The 22,396-nt window shown below is 38.4% G+C and overlaps 1 protein-coding gene across 1 annotated transcript in view; it reads right to left on the bottom strand.

Moving 5' to 3' along the window:
• Positions 1-17,880, bottom strand: part of NRP1 (neuropilin 1) — a 159,753-nt gene extending 141,873 nt beyond the window's left edge. The window contains 3 exon segments of the mRNA XM_039347060.1: positions 13,573-13,747; positions 16,880-17,427; positions 17,671-17,880. Coding sequence (XP_039202994.1) covers positions 13,573-13,747; positions 16,880-16,946 — 242 coding nt within the window. The 5' untranslated portion in view covers positions 16,947-17,427; positions 17,671-17,880.
• Between the last annotated feature and the right edge of the window lie 4,516 nt (positions 17,881-22,396).

Below are 22,396 nucleotides of genomic sequence, written 5' to 3' on the forward strand. Positions count from 1 at the left end.
AGACATGAAAATATGCATTTACTCAATGCATTTGGCAGCTTGTTTTATAAGAGAACAACCTACAGTGTCTGTTATAAATATATGTAAAGACATTCTGGATTTGAGCCCAGATATGAATACAGAAATGAATAAAAGTTTGTAGGATGATGATAGAGTTCCCAAGAGCTGTATGAGAATATCAAGAAACAAACAAACAAAACACTCAGTAATTTGGAAGATATGCCGGCTGGGCAAAGACATTTTTGTGCCATATATATTGCTAAATGAGTAGCCAAACCATATATAAGTAGTGATCAATTTACAACTGTTTAGTGACAGTTTTAAGTTGTAATGGCACTGAAAAAATGACTGATGACTGTTTTTCACATATATGACCATTGTAACATTCCCAAGTATGATATGTGAATTCAGTCAATGAGTTATGACATCAATGCATGTGGTACCCTGGGGAACTATACCCTGGATATGACCACTGCTTCTAATTGAGGAAAAAAGTATGGATCTCTTTAAAAAAAAGTTGCAAATATTTATTTCCCATGAACCTGGTATTTCTTCTTGAATACTTATTTTATTATTTAAGTTTAAGAATTCATAAATACTAAGAATACAATAAAGACCGGGCAATGAATAAATCATGAAACAAGAAGGCTATGGGGAGCAGAGAAAACAAAGATCTACTTCAATTTTCAGAGTTCTTTGTAAGATTCTGTAGGAATACAGCTTACTTATTTCAGCAAGCTTGAGGAATATTGTATTAAAAACTTAAAATTATGACTTCTAATATTCTTTTGAAAAATTCCCAGAGATGGTAAGCCAAATTTGTTTGATAGTATGCCCCTGGAATCCAAGCTAAATATTACTATCAAGCCAACTAAATAGAAAATAATATAGAAATAGCTTTCAAAATTATTTTCGTTTGCCAAATCACAGCCTCCTATAATCAGGATTGATTACAAACACACAATTAAGAGGTATTTGGAACATGATCTGAACACTAATCCGGTCTTGTGTTCTATTTTATACTTAATTATCAGCTTAAGATGACTATTATGGCTTAATTATTAGATTTATTCCTGGAACTTCTATAGAAATGGCTACACTGTGTGTGTATGGACAATGTTCACTCTGTAAGTCTATGTGCTTCTTACTTAAACTTACACAGAAGAACATAAAATTAAAGAGAATTTAACAAAACATTTAGTGAATATTAACAATGTAAAAACAAATTCATTGTATTTTTACCAACGTAATGCAGACTGATTTATTATAATCACCAACAGGCAAAGACTGCAACAAGTTACAGCTTAAGCAAGCAATTCTTTTCCAGCACATGGAAGAAAATCTTGTTTAAATTAAATCAACACCAAAAAGTGTAATTATGGGAGAAGAAAAGATTCAATTACTAGGGTTTCAGTTTGGGAAGCATTATGACCTTTTGTTCTGTTTTTTGAATTCTTGTTCTCCAGGTTTTATATAGTCTCTATTATAAACCTCAAAAGTTTTATTTTAAATGTTCCTTTCTATGCTAATTTAGTACAAATGGTCATCAACTTAAAACCATTCCTTTAGTGAACAAGTTATAACAGTACTGAAAAAGCGACTTACAACCAGTACTCACACACACAGCCATTGCAGCATCCCCATGGTCAGGTGAATAAAATTCGGGTGTTTGGCAGAGGACATGCATTTATGACATTGCAGTCCTATGATCATGTGATTGCCATTCATGATCTTCCCATGATCTTCCGACAAGTAAAGGGGGAATCCAGATTTGCTTAATGATCATGTGATTCACTTAACTGAGTAATTCACTGGAGAGCCATGACAAAAAGGTTGTAAAATCAGGCATATTAACAGAATTTTTGGTCCCAATTGTGGTCCTATGTTGACTACCTGCACTGAATTTTCCCAGTGGATTGGGGGATTTTCTGCCATTCTTCTTGCAAATCCTCTCAAGCTCAGTCAGATTGGATGGCGATTGTCAGTGGACAGCCATTTTCATGTCCCTCCAGAAATGTTCAATAGGGTTCAAGTCAGGGTTCTAGATGTCACTCTAGGACATCTACAGAATTATCCCTAAACCACTCCTATATTGTCTTGGTTTTGTGTTTAGGATTGTTGTCATGTTAGAAAATGAACCTTTGGCCCAGTCTGAGGTACTGAGCTCTGTGGAACAGGTTTTCATTGAGGATATTCCTGTACTTTGATCCATTCAGCTTTCCCTCAATCTTGACCAATCTGCCAGTCCCTACTGCTTTACTGTGGGATAATATTGGGCAGGTGATGAGCAGTGTCCTCCAGACATAATGTTTAGAATTGAGCCAAACAGTTCAGTTTCATCAGACCAGAGAATCTTGTTCTTCACAGTCTGAGAGTCCTTCAGGTGTTTTTTTGCAAATTCCAAGCAGGCTTTCATGTGGTTTGCACTAAGGGCAGGCTTCCTTCCAGCCATTTGGCTATAAATCCCAAATCAATGGAGAGCTGCAGTGAGGGTTGTCCTTCTGGAACTCTTTGGACTTTTGGAGCTCGGTCAGAATGGCCATTTCATTCTTGATCACATCTCTTACTAAGGCACTTCTCTCCTGATTGCTCTTGGAAAAATCCTGGTTGTGCCAATTCTTCTATTTGAGAATTATGGAGACCACTGTGCTCTTAGGAACCTTCAGTGCAGCAGAAATTTTATTGTAGTTTTTCCCAGGTCTGTGCCTTGAGCTTTCTCTGAGCTCTGCAGCTCTTTTAACCTCATGGCTTTTGCTCTGCTACAGTATGCATTGTGAGGCCTTCTTTAGAGAGATGTGTGCCTTTCCAAATCATGTCCAATCAATTTAAGTTATCACAAGTGGACTCCAATCAAGATGCAGAAACTTGTCAGCAATGATCAAGAGAAATGGAAGGCACCAGAGCTAAATTTCACATGTTGTCGCAAAATTTGTTGAATATTTATGCCAATGTGATATTTCAGTTTTTCTTTTTAATAAATTTACAGACATTTCTAAAATTCTGTTTTCACTTTGTCATTATGGGGTACTGAGTGTAGATTAATGAGGAAAAAAAATGAATTTCAACAACTGTAGAATCAGGCTGCAGCATAACAAAATTATCAAAAGTGAAGGGGGTCTTTCTGAATGCACTGTAAATGATTTAGACAAGGGGATAGAAGAGGAATATCAAATAGGCAGTTAACACCAATTTTAAGAAGCTAACAGTTTAGAAGAAAACTCAAAATTCAAAAGAATCTTAACAGACTTGAACTTTAGTTTAGCCAACAGTTTAGAAGAAAACTCAAGATTCAAAAGAATCTTAACAGACTTGAACACTAGGGCTTATCCAACAAAATGCAATTCAGTGGTAAGAAAAATTAAAGCTAATATTTAGGCAAGAAAGCCAAATACCCAGATATAGAATAAGTGATACCTGGCTCAACAGTAATGGCTCTGAGAGGAATTGAAGTGTCCTAGTGAACCATCACTTAAGTATGAGCCAGCAGTGAGCCACAGCTGCCAAAAAAGCCAATGCAGTTCAGGGCTGCATCAACAGAGGGATATTATCTAGATCACATGATATGATAGTACTGCTTTATACCACACTGGTAAGTCCACACTTGGAACTGTCCAGTTCTGGTGACCATGATATAAAAATGATTTTGAAAGTGTAGAGAAGAGCAATAAAGATAATAGGGGGTCTGGAAATTAAACTGTATGTTGCGGGAATTAAGTATGTTTATAATGAAGAGAAGGACTAGGGGTGACATGATAACAGTCTTCCATTATTGAAGCAGCTGTCTCAGAGAAGAGGGGATCAACCTATTCTCCAAAGCACCTGACAGCAGGACAAGAAATAATGGGTGAAAAATTATTAAAGAGGGATCCAGTGTAGAATTAAGGATAAATTTCCTGGCAGTGAGAAGAATCAGTACCTCCAGAACTTGTGTGTGCTCCATCACTGGAGATTTTCAAGAAGAGATTGGACGATTTGTCCAAAATGGTTGGACTAAAACACCTCCAAGGCCTTTTCCAACTCTGTTATTCTATGTTCTAAGGTTAAGTCAAATGAGGTCATATGATGTCTCACTTAATGGTTGCAATGTGGGCTGTCTGTTACATCCATCAAGTCTCACCTACTATGCTACCTTCTAAATGATAATCTTTTAACTATTAGAATGCTCAGTTCCCTAACCATCCTGGATCCTCTTCTTTGGGCATAGTTCGGATTCTCAATAATCTTCAAATTAAATGTCCAGAACATGCAGTATAATTAATTTGAATGGTGCAGAATATAGTGAAACTATTATTTCTTTTGATGTGAGCATCATGCTTTTGTTAATTCAGTTGAAATTACACAATTGGCTCACATGGAGTTTATTATACATGAAGAAAGTCTTCCCTAATCTTATGCTGCCAGTTGTATTGGACCAATTCTCAGGAATTCCATCTTTAACTACTTAACTATTTTTCCAGAACATCTAGTGCACTTTAGTAATATACTTCCCCCCACAAGTATATCTTCCTTCCTTACCAACATTCCGACTTTGTGCTAACGGCTTACAGTATGTCTGTTTTGTTTCATATAAATAATTTTAAACATGGTTCCCACTGTACAATATTCTATTGTATCTTAAATCTGTTTTCTATAATATTGTTTATTCCTCCTAGTTTTGTGTTTTGTTTTTTTTTTGCAAATATGATAACCCTTCTTCATATGAAAATCATATATAAAAATATTGGATCAAACACCCCTACAACAGAGACCTGTAGCATCCAATTTGAGACCGCCCAACAGGTTGATTAATGAACACACACTGAGTATGGTTGTTTAACCAGCTGTTATATATCATATAGACATGTCAAAAGACATTATATCAACTCTGTTACTATCATCAGCCAAACTTTAATTTCATCACAACATGAAATCAGGTTTGTTTGACAAGACCTATTTTTTTAAAAAATCAAGTTGACTGGCATTAATTACATTTTGTGTACTACATATAAATTGGAGTAGTGGTAAATAAATGGCAAGGACAGGGCAACTAGACAGCACTATACAGATTGCCTGATGAGTTGGGCTCATTCCAACTATGTGATGAATATAGCTAAATGTACAGCCCAGATTCAATTTGTAAAATGAGAGATGAAGGAATTCAAACTAATCTGTTATTCATGCTCTCTCCCTGGGTAACCTGTCAGATCAGCCCTGTTTTAATATGGTAAAAATGTCCTCTAAAAAGAAATATGTGATGCTGTTGTTGATGATGAACCTATAGTTCTAAGAAACATGTTGCTTTTGAGATATTTTCTTGTGGCCAAAGTCTAATTTAAAAAACATCCTCCAAGCAAGCTGTTCAGATTTCTGACAAGAAGATCTGTCCCTTGTTTGGTAGCTGCAATATGAGCAAGAAAGAGAATGAATAAGAACTAAGAATAAGAGCGTTAGATAGAAAAGGTTATTTTAGAAAGAGGTAATGGAAAGATCCAACTACTTTTGGCTCTGATTCCACACATGTATGTTGGCTTCAAAATTACTCCAAGGAAAAGTAGATAAAAAGAAGCATGTATATCCTTGTATCTTAAATTGGCAAACATCAACAATACAGATTAGGTCTTCATCAAGCAATGTTCCAACTGTGTTTTACAGAATTGTTTGGAAAGTTTTTAGTATTCTGGCTGAATAATTTAGTGATTTACAATGGAGGCTGAAAAAAGAATAAACAAATATTGGAATTCATTTTCAGTCTGGTTAAATTGTAAATCAGAAAAGGATTATTGGTTCATCACAACTATCTGTGCCAACCTTTATAATATTTCCTCTGATTCCATTATGTCTGAAAGCCCACCTTGTTTTATCAGTTTTAGATTTTTTTCCAGATTGATTTATGGCAAAATTATGTTATCCATACTCCTGCTCAACAGTAAATGATATTGAGTGGATTTCCGGTTCAGAATTCTAAGTGCAGCATCTGTTTTAGATTTTTGACCCATCTACATATATATATACAAGCATATTTTATAATAGCTAATTTTAAAGAGCTATAATTGATTACAATCCTTGTATAGTTTTAATCTCTGCTATGTAACTTATCCTTGTTAAAACCAATTTAAGGAACAATTAACTGTTGGGCTTTTCCTGTTATACTTCCAATATTTCCAAAACCCAATATGAACTGATGTGGCGATATGGCATGTAAACTCAGTAATTGTCAAACAAAAGAGCTTTTCTTTTGTGTATTTAAACTATGGTCAATTAAACAAGCTCAATATTAATAATTTTTGTGACACTACCTATAAAACAATAGTGTTAACAGTGGAACAGAATGAATAGTTTGTTTGCAAAAACCCCACTGTTTGACTTCCTCTAACTATCCCATTCTACTTTGTAAAACTTTGTTGTCTGAAACTTCACATCCATTTTCTTAATGTTTTTAACCTAGTGTCTGTGAAATTTTTATTGCTCCCTAGTTGATGACATCTGATCTCAATGTAACCACACACCTCTAAGCTCAGCAGCATTTGTCACAAACCATTATAAATTATCATGCTGATAGTTTGCATTGCTGGGAAACCGGAAGACTTCCATAAATTCAAATGCCTGTGAATCAGTGACATTCTTGTTTACTATTTAGATACAAAGTTTTAAAGAATAAAGTTTTAAAAGAATATATATAATTAAAGTATTAGAGCAAACAAATCCTACAGAATTTGTAGTTACAGAATTGCAGCCCCAAAATATTTGCAATAGGCATAAACATGAAAACATAAGCGTTGAAAATATTTTCTTCTATTCATTACAACTATATTTGCTCTTGTTCTTTATAAATAATACTAATGAAATGCATTAAATGAATCAATACAAAAATATATATTATACCATCTTAAGACCAAATTTCAAACGTGAAAATAAATATGCCACAAACATGACAGTATTGAATTCCATTCACGTGCATTGTTTTTTAATAATATTTCATTATAATACTGCACATAGTGCTTATGTTTTTAAGGTTTAGAGTTTGCTTTACAGGTCTGTGGATTACAACAATTTTCAGAACATTCCTGCAATTATTTTCTTATTTCCAACAGTTCTTCTTTCCTTGATTTATAGTTTCCCTTCACCCTATAACAGAAATCCCTATGAGATAAGTTGGGCTGAGAAAGGGCAACTAGTTGAAACTTATCTTGGAAGCTTCCATGATTGATGGCAGATTTGAAGTGGAGCACCCTGATCTGAATTCATCATCTCAACCATTACACCATGCTGATTCTCTATAAAACGACAACAATAGTTTTCTACTCACAAAGGCAACTATAGACATAGTAGTTTTCCGCATAAAAATGGCATGATGGAAACTTTCACAAGATCTTTAAAATTACACGCTACCCAAAGAATATCCTAAGGAAGAGCAAAAGAAAAAAAATGAAATGTAGTTATGAAAGTGTAGCGTTAAAACATCCCAAATATAACCAAGCCACTCAATCTGCTGTTCTAGAGGTCTGTGCCAGGGGGTGGGGCAGGATGGGTGGAGATTAGAAAAAGATGTCAAGATGTTGGCAGTGATGGTGCTTTGATGTCATGGCCACCATTCTGACTTTTAAAAATCTTCCTGAGGATGCCTCTATCACTGCTCTAAAAACTGCCTGTTCAGGTGGTTCTTAAATTATGACAATTATGCAGGCTGCTCATTATAGATGTAATAGTTGCAAAATGGGTGGGTCACTTTAACATTTTTGTGGCAGTCAATAAATGAGTGATTTAGTCATAAGTGCACGATTGTTAAATAATGTCATGGTCACTAAGTGAATCCACTATTTGCTATGGCTGGGCACTGTTGAAAACCAGAAGTGCCATCATAAAACCATCATAAAATGGCATTATGTGATTGTGGGATCAGGCAGGCAGCTCTCAAAATATCCCTGTTGCCAAGTGCCTAAAATGAGATCACATGACCAAGGGGGAAGGGTGATGATGTCAGAACTTTGGATCCAGGTCATAATTTCCCTTTTTTGGGTAGGTTGTAACCAGTGCTTTTTTTCTAAAAAAAAAAAAAAAAAAGATGCCAGAACTCACACACGTCATACCTTGCCTACCCTACAAGGTTCCATCCAAAAAAGGTGCCAGACTCCGTTCTGGGTGTTCTATGAGAAAAAAAGCCCTGGTTGTAACTAAGCAAATGGTAAAAGTTAAGGGCTATCAGTATGTGATCTCAGATTCCTCAAGCATTTAGTTTTAAATAACGGTTACAATATGAAGGTAAGGCGTTTGAGTTTAAATGTTTTGGGGAGCAATTTGACAAGCTTTCCTCCCCATTTGTAATTCAAACTTCAAAGGGAAGTTTAGCATTTGGAGAAACAGAGTTTGCATTTTGAAAATTCACAAGATATTGGAGCAGCTTCATTTTTTTTTCCTTTTGTACCTTTGAAATGCTGCTTAGCTTTTTAAATAGCAGAGGTTTCTTCCCTTCTCCATTTCTAGAAAGTCAATGTGGTTCTGTAACTTCTCAATTAACTGCTTGTACTGTAAGGAGACAAATCCCTTGGAGAACGACCCTTGGGAAATACGGGGCAACTCCAATTGTACAAATCAGGGCATCATAGAGAAATAAAAGTGAAGATGTAGAGGATACTGTTGAGAGAAGGACTGCAGCCTATTAGGCCTTAGGCGTCTCTGGGCGGAGAAGGAGAAAGGCTGGATAAGAAGCAAGAAAAAGATAAAAGATAAAGGGAGACTTGCAGAAAGCCTGCTAGGCCCAAACGAGGCTAGTGAAAAAGAAAGAAATCCAGATACAAATTCCTGGAGACATGAAAGCAGCTTAAAGGGAGGAAAACAGAATTGCATAAAGTGAGATGATTAAGGAGACAACAGAAGCAGCAAACGCAGCAACACCCTGATTGTTACTGAAGCCAGACTGTAATAAAAACAAGAGAATTGTTTAGTCTCAGTTGGGCTGTCTCCTGTGTTTGTTTGTTCAGACACAGGCAGGGCTATAGCTGCTCTTAGAGAGCTTCAATGTGACAATTGTTATCACCTTCCAATGTCTCCATAACTGTTATTAAGGGGCAAATGCAATTAACATTTAACAATAAACACGAACCTCTTATTTGCACTTCTTTCATCAAAAGCAGTAATTTGTTATCTCTGGTTTGAGGTTATATATATATATATATATATATATATATATATATATATATATATATATATATATATATATGTTCATGTGTAAGAGTGTGGGGCTTTTGAAGCTAAAACATCAACTGCTTTGATTGCAATATTATATATTTTATCTATACAGCTGTGCTAATAAACTAAAACCTAGAATTGGAAAATAATAGGTTGCTTAATGCTAAAAACCCAAGACTTTTTGACAACTGCACTAATATAGTATTTCACTACCTAGAATATGGCAAAACAAATAGCAATTTCTGAAAAATGTGAGGCTCTTTGCGGTTTTGAACAGAGTTTTTAAAATTTCCCGTGAAAGAGAAGAATTTCTGCTTTGACAAATTTGCTCCTTTGACACAAATCTCTTCAATTGAGTTTAATTGTCGTAATGTGAAAGTCAAAGGGTCAGTATCTAAAACAGAACACAAAATAACACAGGAAGCATTTAAGTTGTACAATGAAAGGCCGATTTAAGTAGGTCTGCTTACAAAGCTTTTGGCTGTAAAATTACCTATCTTTGCCTGACAACAAAACTGCCCAATTAGAGTGGAGTTAAAAAAAAAAGACACTAATTAGGTTTCAAAACATGCACTAAAGGGAGCAAATATTCTGCAGAAAGGAAGAAATGCATTATGCCCAGGGGTGCAATACACCTAGACCAAGCCAAGTTTGTTAACTTTTTACCTCTGCAGGATGGTCATATAGTGCTATAATATAGCATCTCATTAACTGTACTGTTACACTGCCATCCAGCAGCTTTTCTAAATAAATACTAAATTATTTATATTACATTAATGTATATTTCTTCTTTGAATTGCAGAAAAAAGAAGAGCGGCTTTAAAAATTTCTTTAAAAATCTCATTCTAAAATCTCCCCAATCGTCACATGTAGCAGCTATGACTCCATTGATCTTTAGAAATCCATACAAGTAGTTCTCGTTTTATGACCGCTCATTTTAACAACAGTTTGAAATTATGTCAACCTTCAAAAAAGCCACATATGACTTTTAATTCACATTTATCCCCATTGCAACAGTCTTCGTGTTGCATTGGAAACCATCAACTGATTTATATGTATGATTGGTCACAGCATCCTGTGATTACATTATCACAATCTGTGACTTTTTCGCTGGTTTCCAGTAAAAAAAACATCACTGGGGAAGCTGGATTCACTTAATGATTGCATGATTTGCTTAATGGCCATGGTGACTTATGATTGCTGTAAAATGTTATTAAAATCAGGTCCAGTCTTGTGGTGACTTGACTTACAACTGCAATGACGTACGACGGAAATTCTGGTCCCATTTGTTTGGCAGATTCAAGCTCCTTTCCATCAGCCCTAAATCATCAAGGTGTTTTCTCTCCTGCCTGCCAAATACCCTAAACAAGTAGCCTTATTTTACAGTTCCTGCTCACTAATCATTCAATCATTTACCTGTGTCAGGCGATGCAATCTGTTCATTAGTTAGGGCCAGCCATAGAGATTTTGCTTCCAGAGGCAACCTATATAGAGTATTCCTCCCACACAAGTGTTCTTTATTTATTACACTTAAAATGCCACCAAATCAAAAAGACTCAAGGTGCCTTATGTTAAAAACTCAATAGAAACATACAATCAGAATTCAGAAGCTATAAAAATGAAACGATGCTATGAGGAAATACATAAAACATCAGTTTGGCCATCAACAGCCTTCATCAGTCATCACTTGGCAGGATCACAAAACTTCTTGGCTCATGTTCTGTTTAAAAAGCCAGGTTTTCCAGTCATTCTTGATCAGGAAAAACCAAAGTTATAGAACAGGTGGTACCTGGCTCAACAGTAGTAATTGAGAGAGAATCTAGGTATCTTCATAAGGATGAACCAGCAGTGGATGACCCAGGAATATGCTGCAGTTGCTAAAAAAGCCAATGTAATCCTAGGCTACATCAACAAAGGTATAGCATCTAGATCGCGAAAAGTGATAATACAGTTTTATACCCCACTAATGAGGCCACACATGGAATACTGCATCCAGTTCTGGTCATCATGATACAAAAAAGGCTGAGATCCTAGAAAATGTACAGTGAAGAGCAACAAAAATGATAAGGAATCTGGAGACTAAACCAAATGAGGAACACTTAAAGAAAGTAGGTATAATTGGGGGTAACATGATAGCTGCCTTTCAATACTTGAGGAACTGTCACAGAGAAAGGGGGATTGATTTGTTCTCCAAAGCACCAGAGGGCAGGACAAAAAGTAATGGGTGGAAATCATTAAAGAAAGATCCAACCTAGAACTAAGGAGAAATTCACTGGCAGTGAGAACAATTAATTAGTGGAATAGCTCACCTCCTGGAGTTGTGGGTGCTGCATCACTGGAGATTTTAAAAAATAGACTGGATGGCCAATTTACCTGGTTATTATAAGGTTTCCTGCCTTGAGCAGGGGATTAGACTTGAATATCTCTGAGCTCCCATTCCAGCCTTATAATTCTACATTCTATCTTATGAAAAATGATATTCCAGATGCCAGGAGTGGCAACAGAAAAGGCACAGCTCTGGGAACCCTCAACCCTTCTTTAATGGAAGAGATGTGGAATATGCCCATCCTGTCTCATCTTACAGGACAAAGAAAATTGGAGAAAAGAAGAGCCATTGTGTAGATATAAATGACAACCAGCATCTTTAATTTCACCTGGAAACTCTCTGAAAACTGGTGTGGATTGCAGAGAATAGGTGTCACATGCAGAGCACATTGTGATGTGTCACAGAACTGCATTCTGGATAAGTTGTATTTTCCAAGTCAAGGGTGGCCCCATGTATAGCAGAGTGTATTATAAAGAAGCTCACAAAGCATTGGTCAATGCAAAAAAGGGTATCTCTTCCCTTCCCCTTGTTTAAAATACAAGACAACATGGTTAGCTGTCCCTTCAGAACACGCATTTACTCCTCGAGGCCACAGCTTCACTTTGTCTAAAAGTGAGGCTATTAATAGCAGGATAATTAATACTAATTGTTTCCTTATTTAATCACTTTATCCAGCAATGATTTTGAATCTGTTCCTCTAATTTTGTAACAAAAGCAAAAGAAACAGTCCCTAGTCAGAAAAAGGGTCTGGCTTATCTTTCATCCCATTTGCATAATGGAAGTATTATTAATTTATGCCATAGGGTCTTTTGAAGATTACCAAGACTCACAGCTTCAATTGGGTCATATTCTATCTTACAGGAAGAACTTGAGCGTATTCACACATGGAATTCTACATAATTTTTAACAAAACCTCTATGAGCAAAACCTCCAATTTTTAACAAAACCTCTATGAGCAAAACCTCCAATTTCTGCTCAACTACAATATTAGCACCTCTTATACTGACTATGTGGGTTATGGCTGCTAGGAACATCCAACAACATCTGGAAGCTAATACCACTTTTTACATATAAACCCAGAGGGCAAATTAGTTCTCAAGTCCTCTCTGATGGACTACATTTTTATATAAAGAACACATATTCCCACACTGAAAATGAAAAGTGCCTACTTTCAGCAGATGGTGTGAGAGTATTGCTTAAATAAATTATTTCATACTGATCTCAGAATTAATGCTACTTTAGATCACTTGATGTATTTATTATTACATTTATATTATGCTGTTTCTCTAAAGTGCAACTGTGTGATTATATTAATTTTCTTCACAACAAGAAAACTGAAATACTAGCCAAAGTCACCTACTGAGCCTCCGTAATAAAGAGTGACCTAACCAGTGAAACACCTTAATCACAACTAAATTTTCATTAGATATTAGTGCTATAAAGCATTTTATACATTACATTGTATAAACTATATACTTATCAGTATAATTGTCAAATTCTCAGCTAACTCAGCAATTCATATTGAAAAATATTGTTGTTAATCAATATACTTTTCTTGAACGTTTACCAATATTTTCTAATTACAATAAGGGAAATCTCTAAAATACACATACAGAAATACAGGCTTCTTCCACTCTCTTATAAATATGATCACTGACATCAAATGAACAAAAAATGAACTACAATTAGTCAATAAGGTGAGCTCATTTTTTTTAAAAAAGCATCAAGACTGTGTTTTTCTTTTCATAATTATAACATTTTTGAGCAATTGCCTTTTTCACTTTGCAAGTTTCAGAAGAAATAACTGCTAATTGGTCCAAGATCTCAACAAAATAAGCAGATGGATTCTAAGATTATAACTACGACAGTGCCTACTATGGTATGAAATGTGCACTTGCTTTTATATCGGTAGTACAAACACACGGTCCAATCTGAAGTCACATCTCCAAGAAATGAATTTTGCACACATACTGTCACACTTATAAGCTGTTTCAACTCCCCACCCCCTGAAGAAGAGATCACGAATGTCTTTTGTCCACTAGATGGTGCTGTGGTTCCCCGTACAGACCGGTTTTACTTACTTGCATTCTCTGTCCTCTAAATCAAAGTGTGGGTTGAAGTTGATCATAATCCTCTGGTGAGGTTGAGGAGCCTGAATCAACCATTCACATTTTTGACTTGGATGATAACTATTAGGATAGCCAGGAGAGGTGAGATATCCAGGCTCTAAAATTTTTATGTTTTCACCACATCGATCTGCAATTAAAACACACAAAAAATTCATGTATTATATAGAAATCATATCATTTGATTAATCCATCTTATAAATAACAAGCCATTTGGGTACTTCAGCTCAAGTCAACTCAAGCTAATATATTTCCTTTCCCATAGCTTGTACAACAATTTATGCAGTTGTTTATAGATTTTTTTCCCTCTGTAAAGAAAATAAACAGCTGAATCAACTTCATCTTCTTTCAGGTCATAATTTTTTTAAAAATAGTTGGGTAGCTTTACCAAATATCTTTTACCCAAATTAAGCTTTTGTTACTTAATAGCTACAGTATAGAAAATACTAACAGGGCCGAATAGTAGTATACCTTAATTATAGATTATGTAGCTACAATGGTATTAAATATCAAATTTTACACAAGGAGCAACTTGAAGGGACATTGTGCCTGGCTGCCCTTAGTGTTAGCTTTCTGATAATGAGCCTGTTCTTTGTCATTAGACAATCTGGCTTGTTTACAGCATCCCTTCCTTTCTGGTTTATCAGAAATCTAAGCAATTTGAACTTATCTGTGCTCCAGAGGTCCAGACTACCCAGTAACAAAGCACATTGTTAAAGCAGTAAAGGTTTACTTAGCTCCATTACGGAAGTTTCCCCCACCTATGCTGCTTGGGGAGCAGATAAGGGTTAGCAAAGCAGAAAGGAAAAGAAAACAAACTTTAGTTCCAATTACAAAATTCTTGCCTTCCCCAGTCCTCCAAATCTCATGAGTTGTTCTTGAGTAAAAGTGTTCTGACTCACAACTCTATGTTAGGATTAACTACAATTTACAAAATTATAAAGATGGAAGAAAAGACAACTCGTGAACGTCTAGTGTCAATAATATCACTGTTGCTTGTAAGTCTGCGCTGATTAGTTTTAAAAATTATGGACTGCTAATCTAGTGCAATGATACCGATATCCCACTAACATCACAGAACCAAACATATGCAGCTTGCAATGCATAACATTTTCCCAGGAATGGCATACAGAGGTTGAAATCCTGCTTCTAAGAGAAATCTGGTGATACGAAAATGGTTATCAATAGTTCTTAACATGGAATTATTGATGTGCAGAATTTTATTAGAGAAAACCGGGTCAGTTTGAAAAAAAGAGTACATAAAATGCATCAACTACAGCAATTATAGGAAACATCTGCCATAAATTAGAAGAGAACAAGATGGTTTATTTCCTTCAACAAATTATGATTTTTGAGTTGGTGGCATGTTCCTATTTATCCTTGTTTTGGCAGTCTGCATAGCCTGTTTCTTCCCTGAGAACAAAAGATATTGTCATTAGGAGTTCAAAATGAGCAGCCAATGATATTCCTCTGCAAACCTTTTTGCATGTGACCTGAGAGACAATCTGGCATGATTTGCTATCTGTAGCACACTTAGTAAGAAAACTATCCCGCTTCATTAAGTCTTCTCTAATACTAGGCAAACAACATGGCAGAATCTGAAATCTGTGAAATGGCTGAAATAAACCAGTGAATTACTTGACAGAGTCACTCCAGGAAATATTTAGTGGACTAACTACCAATAACACTTTAATCGCTATCTCCTGGGAAAGTGATAATATAATAAGCTAATGTGGGCCGTTAAGACTCTCTGGCTCTGTGAAATCTCTCTCTTACTTGATTAAGAGAAGCAGTTTCTAATGACTTTGGACCATTAGCTCTAAATAGAGTTAATGAATTAATTTAGCAGACACTTGAATTGGGCAGAGGGAGATCTGGCACTGGTGGATCTGTTGAATTGTTGCAGATCCAAAGAACTGCGATGACTTCAGTGGGGCTAAAAATATTTTGCTCCCAATTGCTCAGACTGAATGGTAGCATTGTAGTGTCTTCCTAGATTTGGCTCATCCAAGAACATTACTTGATGGCACGAAGGCATTTAGTACATCTCACTTTTAATGATTCACTTCTGATTTATACATATCAGTTAAATTCAGTACTAGTTATGAATCACTGAAGATGCACAGCCTGAACCTGTAATCCCTGCAAAGGAAGACTTGAGTTTGAAAGAGAAGGTCTAGTTCCAAAACATCACTGAAACTGAATCATGATTTCCAACGTACAAATACTTCCCTGCAAACTGATTTCCAGATCCTACTATAATGTTTCTGAAAAAGCAGATAAGGAACTTGTTGAGTTGTTTTGATCAAATTAGTTAACTTCCTCAGACCATATTGGAAAAAGATTAATTTCCCTCATAAGATGTGATTTAAATCTGTTCCTGTAAGACACACACACTACAAGCAGTCGCTTATTAAAACAATATACCACCCAAAGTACAGTGGAGGATGTCCCTCTTTTAATTACTTTGATTGAAATCCTAGTCAAGCTGAGAAGTTAATATTTAGTAATTAGCTAATAACTGCTCAGACTTGGTTCTGAGAGGAAAAACCCAGGTGATTTCCCCACTCCATCCATGCAAGTTAAATGCCAGCCGCTCCTAAAGTAAGAACATTTTAAAGAATGTATAATATAATGAGATATTCCAGATGCCTGACCACTATTGTGCCAGAAACCCTTGTTGTTTTGAGGCTGCTGCTATCAAGCATTGCCTCAAGGCCAGATACAAAGACTATTTGAAGGAATTCTTTCTTAGAACCATTCCCTCTGACGGAGAATGCTTTATATTCCTTGCATTGACTGACAAGCCATTTTTCATTTCATAAGTACAAATGAGGGGAATTTTATCTGCATAGTTAGCAAAGATGGTTTATAGTTTATAGTTATATACCCGTACCTCTCTTAGTTTTCACTTCCTCAGAAACAATACTTGGGTATTGAAATACTCATCTGTTTAATTTTTCTGGAGAATCTTGTGCAACTGCCAAGGGAAGGACACATTAAAATGATTGGCTATTATGTGAGAGCCGTAAGCCCAGTGTTACATATTGCATTAGAGTATGGAGCCAAAAAGGAAGGGCTGACAGACTAAGTGTGTTGATTAGATGTAATTCTCAATGAATACCCAGCATATCCATCAACCTTTCCTGCTAGCCAATACAGTTAAAACTGTTTCGTGGTTGGCTTATCATCTCAGGCAAAGGGACTTCCAACTTGCAGATAGCAAAGTGGATGCACCTGAAAGTGATCTTCAGTCACTTACCACTCTTCAAAGCTCTGCCAAGGGCAACTACGAGGGCTGCACAGTGCAAAAGTAGACCCCAGGCCATCTTCTGCTTTGGATACAGCAGGTCTGAACAAAGGGAACAAGATTATCCTATCTCTCCACGCAGTTCCTCTCAGATCTTAAATCCTTCTTCAGCACGGGCAGTTCAAAAGAAACAGAAAACTGATTCAGCTGACAACAACTGTAGTAGTAGCACCAGAAGTCTTGTCGGTTGCAGTAGGCGCTCTCTCTCTCTCCTTTCTCTCTCTCTTTTTCTCTCTCGACTATCTCCTTAAGTCTCCCGCATCCTGTCATTTAGCTCTGGTTTCCTGAGCTTTTTCCCACGCTGAATCCATTTCCAGGAGATACTGTCCTTGCCATGTTCAAATAGAGGTTAACATGGGGGGGGGAGCCAACAGCGAAAAAACTAACAAGGAAGTCGCACCAGCGGCACAGATGGACGAAATGCGCGGAAATCCTCACCGCTTTTTTCTCCTAAGCCGGTTGCACAACTCTCCCAGGAAAAGGCTCAGCAGGGCGCCTGCCTATAGCACGGAAGGAAGAATGGAAAGCAGTTGGTAAGGCAAGAGGCGACTTTTTCCCCAACTTCTCCTCCCCTCCCTCTTGCCCTCTTCACCTCCCGATCGTCTCGCCAGACGCGGAAGGAGGGGCGCAAGACCTTCCACCCTGGTGATTCCCTCGAAGGGAGGCCGCTCTGCCCTCGGGGAGCTCGAGACGCGCCCAGTGCCCAGATCCGGCGCTTGCTCGCTCGCTCGCTCGCGACTGACCTGACGCCTCGTGCGCCCTGCTAACGCGGCAGGGGCTTGCAGTCCCAAAGCCCCTCGGCGATGGGACGCCGCCTCTGCCTGCGCTGATCCAAGCGGCTGGCAGCGGTGGTGGGAACGCTGACAGAAATGTCAAGCGGTTCCTTCCTGCAGCCTAAGGAGAAGAAGCTCAAATCAGTGGCAATAAGAGAGGACCCGACGCTATTTCCAAAGCTCCGAGTCCCCACCCCTTCCCCGCCCCCACGTCCCCCCCCCCCGAAACAAGGATCCACATTCACCAAAGCCCCTAAATCCACTCGAAGGGTGAATGGGTGGAAAACCGAGAAAGGGGTGGAGAGGCTTGGAGACAGAGGGAGGGACCGACGGACGCACGAAGCCGAAGCAAGAGGAGGCGGGCAGGAGTGAGCCGGCGACGAGGAGCCGCCTTCTCCTGCTCCGCTATTTGACCGCCTCCGAAGAAACAAGGGTCTTCGCGCAGCAGGTAAGCGAAGTGAGGCTGACACGGCTTGAAGCGCCCGTCTCTGAAGACTCGAGTAACCCGCTCCCAGATTTCGCCTTGGCTGACTTCCGTCATCCTAACACGCCCACCTACTCTGCCAGCCGGTCACTCCTCGCGGGTATTTCAGGACATCCCTGTGGCCCTTTGGTGGGCCCTTACACCCTCCTAGTGTAATATAGCTTCTCACACAGTGCACACAGAAAAAAGTCCTGGCCAGCTATGGGGTGTATGCAGCTTCGCACCTCAATCTCCCCGCGGCTTTCCAAAGGTGTCAAAGCGGCCCTTTACCTGAAGGAACCGACCGTCTCTTCCCCTTAGCCCCGCTTCCTCCGTGGTTAAGAGTGCGCAAGATCGGCTCTAATGCTGCGTCTTCAAGACTCTCGCCATCCTGTAGATCTTTGGCGCCCGTCTGGCTCTCACCAACGGATGCGCTGCCTCCTGCCAGCCACTCAGAGCTCAGTGCGCCCCACCGCGACCTCGATGGATCGCGGGCATTAACAGCCTGGCCTCAAGCTTGTGCGCTGTTGCGCTTTGTCCTCCTTTCACTTTTCCCTTCTGTCAAGCCCAGTTCAGCTGTATCCGCCCCTAGGTTACGCCTCCAGTTTTGACCCCGAGCCTGAAAGCGCACAGCCTGTTCGCAGTATCGCCAACTGCGCGCTCGTAGTTCTCTCCCCCCTCCCCCCCACCAAATCCCCGGGGCAGAAGCTTTGTACTCTGAGGGAAGAACCGCCGCCTACACCTTGTACGTTGGCAATTCTCCAGCACCTCACACCTGCTTCAGGTTTATTCCCTTAGTCTCTCCTCCGCCTCCTAACTCACCGGCGGCGCCTTATGGCCCGCGGGGATCGGGCGTGTTCTGTCAACGGACCCCTCCTCCGATGCTCGCCACTGAGCGCTTCCCTCCGCTCGCCCACTTCGTGGCTGCTTCCCTCTCGCTCCTTCGAATAATCGCGAATATCGCCCGCGATGGCAACTGAGGTGGCGGATCACTGTGGAGGGTGCGCGCGTGTAAATCTGTTTGTGTCAGCATAAACAGCAAGGATAAGACGAAACGACATTGCACACATTTTTCTCCCCCCCCCCCTCACACACACTCTCTCCTGGTGGGCTCTGCGGAGAGCAATGCCACACATTTCCTTAGCGCTTCCTCAGTTAGGGAAGAGCAGCGCCCAGACAGATGCAAGAATGAAAGTTGAAACAATAAAACAATAAACAATGTGAAACAATAAAAAGGTAAACCTGACCAGCCCTGGCAATTATTCTCAATTGAAAAGAAATACTTATGATTGAAAGAAAAGGTCTAGATCGAAGACATTACTGTAGATCTGGAGAGAAACACGGAGGAAGATCAGAGGGCGTGTCCCCTTGCCTTCCTGCTAAGCTGGAAGGAGGAAGCTGATGCAGGTGGTGATGGATGCCAATGGCAGTACAATGACCCCAGAGCAGTGTTTCTCAGTCTTGATCATTAAAATATGTGGACTTCAACTCTTGGGAAATTCTGGAAGGTGAAATCCACACATCTTAAAAGTTGCCAAAGCTGAGAAACACTACTATGGAGTTTCATCTTGACCTGGTAGCAAGTTCGTGTAAAAGAAGAAAGAGAAAATACAGAATTGAGATTGAGGCCATCACATCTAAAAGCAGAACAGCCATTTGCCCTAAAGGATTAGAACACCACAATAGTGAAATTAGGGAGTCCAGGCTGCTGATTCCCAGAATTTCCGAGTCTCCCATGGCACACCTAGCCATAAATCTTTCATCAGCCCAACTAGTACTGCATGTATCCAGCAAAAGGTGGCGGGATGAAACTTTTGGCTTTTTTTTTCAGGGCAAATGACTGCTTTTGACTGACAGTTCCTGTTTGTTGTGTTGCAACATCAGGAAAGTAAGGGAATGAGAGAACAGATCTAGCTGAAGCTACAGAAGTGCAGCTGATACACATTTCCTGGCTGAAGAGTCTCCTATAAGATCCACCAAGTCTAGCATCCAAAATCAAGCTGTGCCAATGAATGCTCGGCTCAGAATCAGGAAGTTAATTTGTTGTTAGTTGCTTCCTTGCCCAGAATCAACAAGTTAAGGAAAGCATGCAAGCACGGCTCCTACAATTCTTTTCAGGTCAATTTGCAGCAAAGGCTATAGAAAGTGTCTGTATTTGGTTCTGTGTGGGAGATATGTGTTGCACCTGTGTTTATGTATGGGTATGTTTATGCTCTCCCTTGTCTTGAATTGATCTGCACTTGTATGTGCAGATGAAAACAGATGGACTGCATAAACTTCATTTTGGGGCATGTGACCAGAAGCAAGGTAGGGAATTTAGAATTCTAATATCATTCTGAGCCCTAATCAATTGCATCTTCCATAAGAATTCACTGGGGGATGTTTTTTCCTGGAATTATTTTCTTTTTCACAACTAGACCACTTTTAAACCCCAAATTTCTTTTGCTGGTTTCTTCCATCATATCAAATTTGACTCCTTTTAGTTTCAGTCTTGGAGAGCTATCCTGCTGATGGACACCCAGACTGACAACAAAGTCCTGAGCCTCTTTACATAATTCCTTTTCAAACTTCTGTTGGATTGAAATGATTTTTTTTTTAAAAAAAACAAAGTTTCTATTAGAGGCTCTGCAAAGTGTATTAATGTCATAAAACTTACAAAACTGAAGTACATGTATAATAATGTATTTACTTTATTTAATTTAGAATTAACTTAGGGTTAGGAATAGGATGAAACTTTGTGTAATTGTGGCAAATGAGGGTTTTTTTCTGATTTTTAAGAGTCTTAAATTTAGGATTCTTTTCCTTTTGAACAACTACAACACTTCCTTTGAATATTTTTTTTGTGGATGGCATTTTTTGTGAGTGTCAGTGAGGGCTAATCAGGTACCACCAAACTGCAATCAGTAATAATCTTATTTATCAATCAAATAGTAATATTTGGCAATAATTGTGGCTCTGGAAGTAATATTGGTTATTGCAGCTTTACTTTATCCCTACTGAACACTTATTAAAGAGGAAAAAAAAGGGTAAAAGTAAATAAATAGAAGATTTTTTTCCCCTCTATGCAAAAAGAACAAAAACCAGAATGGAGCATTTGATCCTGACAAACCCAACTATTGGACAGAATTCTTAGTAGGGAAAGAAAAAAAATTTCCCTTAAGTAACATATGATGATGAAGATGAAATTGCATTACAATCCCTACATCAGGGGATTGTCACTGATGTGTTGCGACATATCGTGACTTTTTTCCATTGCTGGCAATGGAGTGGGCGTGGTTTCGGCATGACACATCCAGCCTGTGGGCTGGCAGTTTGACTTACATCCTTCTGAACAATATTGCTGACATATAGTGAATGAGGAACAAATATATTAGTACAGGTCACAAAAAGTATGCCTTTTTTATCAGCCAATTCTGTACAGTCAATGGTGTATCTGGAATATACCATTTTCTACACTAGTTAAAGCATTAATATCTGTCCATACACACCAAGTTGTAAATTGGTTTGAAATAATTTTCAAACAGTTGTCAGATACAGACAACGAAACTACAAACGTTTTTCATTTGTGTGGTAACCATATCCTATAGTTCATTTCCTTTCTGAGTACAATCTTAAACTCAGCACATCTGAAGATGCTCATAGACACTTTCTCATTTAGAGAAGATCCTGTCCCTGACGTCCAAAAAAACTGTATACAATCAAATACTCACCTCATTGACTCTCAGCCCATTATACTGTGAGCTGTGCTAGCTCAATACCATTATCTTGTCAGCTTTTTCCACTATCTTCAACTGTATTCTCAGAGCTCATCCATGTCAAATTTGGCACCAGAGTCAGACAAAATGGTAGACTCTATTCCAGCTTTGTCTTACTCTTCATCTCTAGCCAGTCCCTAAGCGTATCTTATGTAATACTTATACATTTACTGGACTAAGAGTAATGCATATTTTATAACTAGTGCATCAAGTTCTTTCTTTGTTTTCCTTAAATGACATTTGTATAAGTTAGCAGTGGGTTAACACACTGTGAAAATCTAGCTATTAACATGCTTCATAATACAAACCAATGAGTTGAATCTTTCCTCGTAATTGCTAAATTAGCACTCTCTGCAGCTTATTCCTGAGGAAACATAGGCAAGGTTAAAGCTGTGCATTGCATATTTAAAGTAATTTTGGGAAATATGTGTGCTAAAGAGCAACAGAGGCTTATTGTAAGTACGGCTTTGCTTAGTGA

Source organism: Crotalus tigris, unplaced genomic scaffold (assembly GCF_016545835.1).
Source record: "Crotalus tigris isolate CLP2741 ecotype Arizona unplaced genomic scaffold, ASM1654583v1 scf7180000018049.691279, whole genome shotgun sequence".
In the NCBI taxonomy this organism is placed as follows: domain Eukaryota; kingdom Metazoa; phylum Chordata; class Lepidosauria; order Squamata; family Viperidae; genus Crotalus; species Crotalus tigris.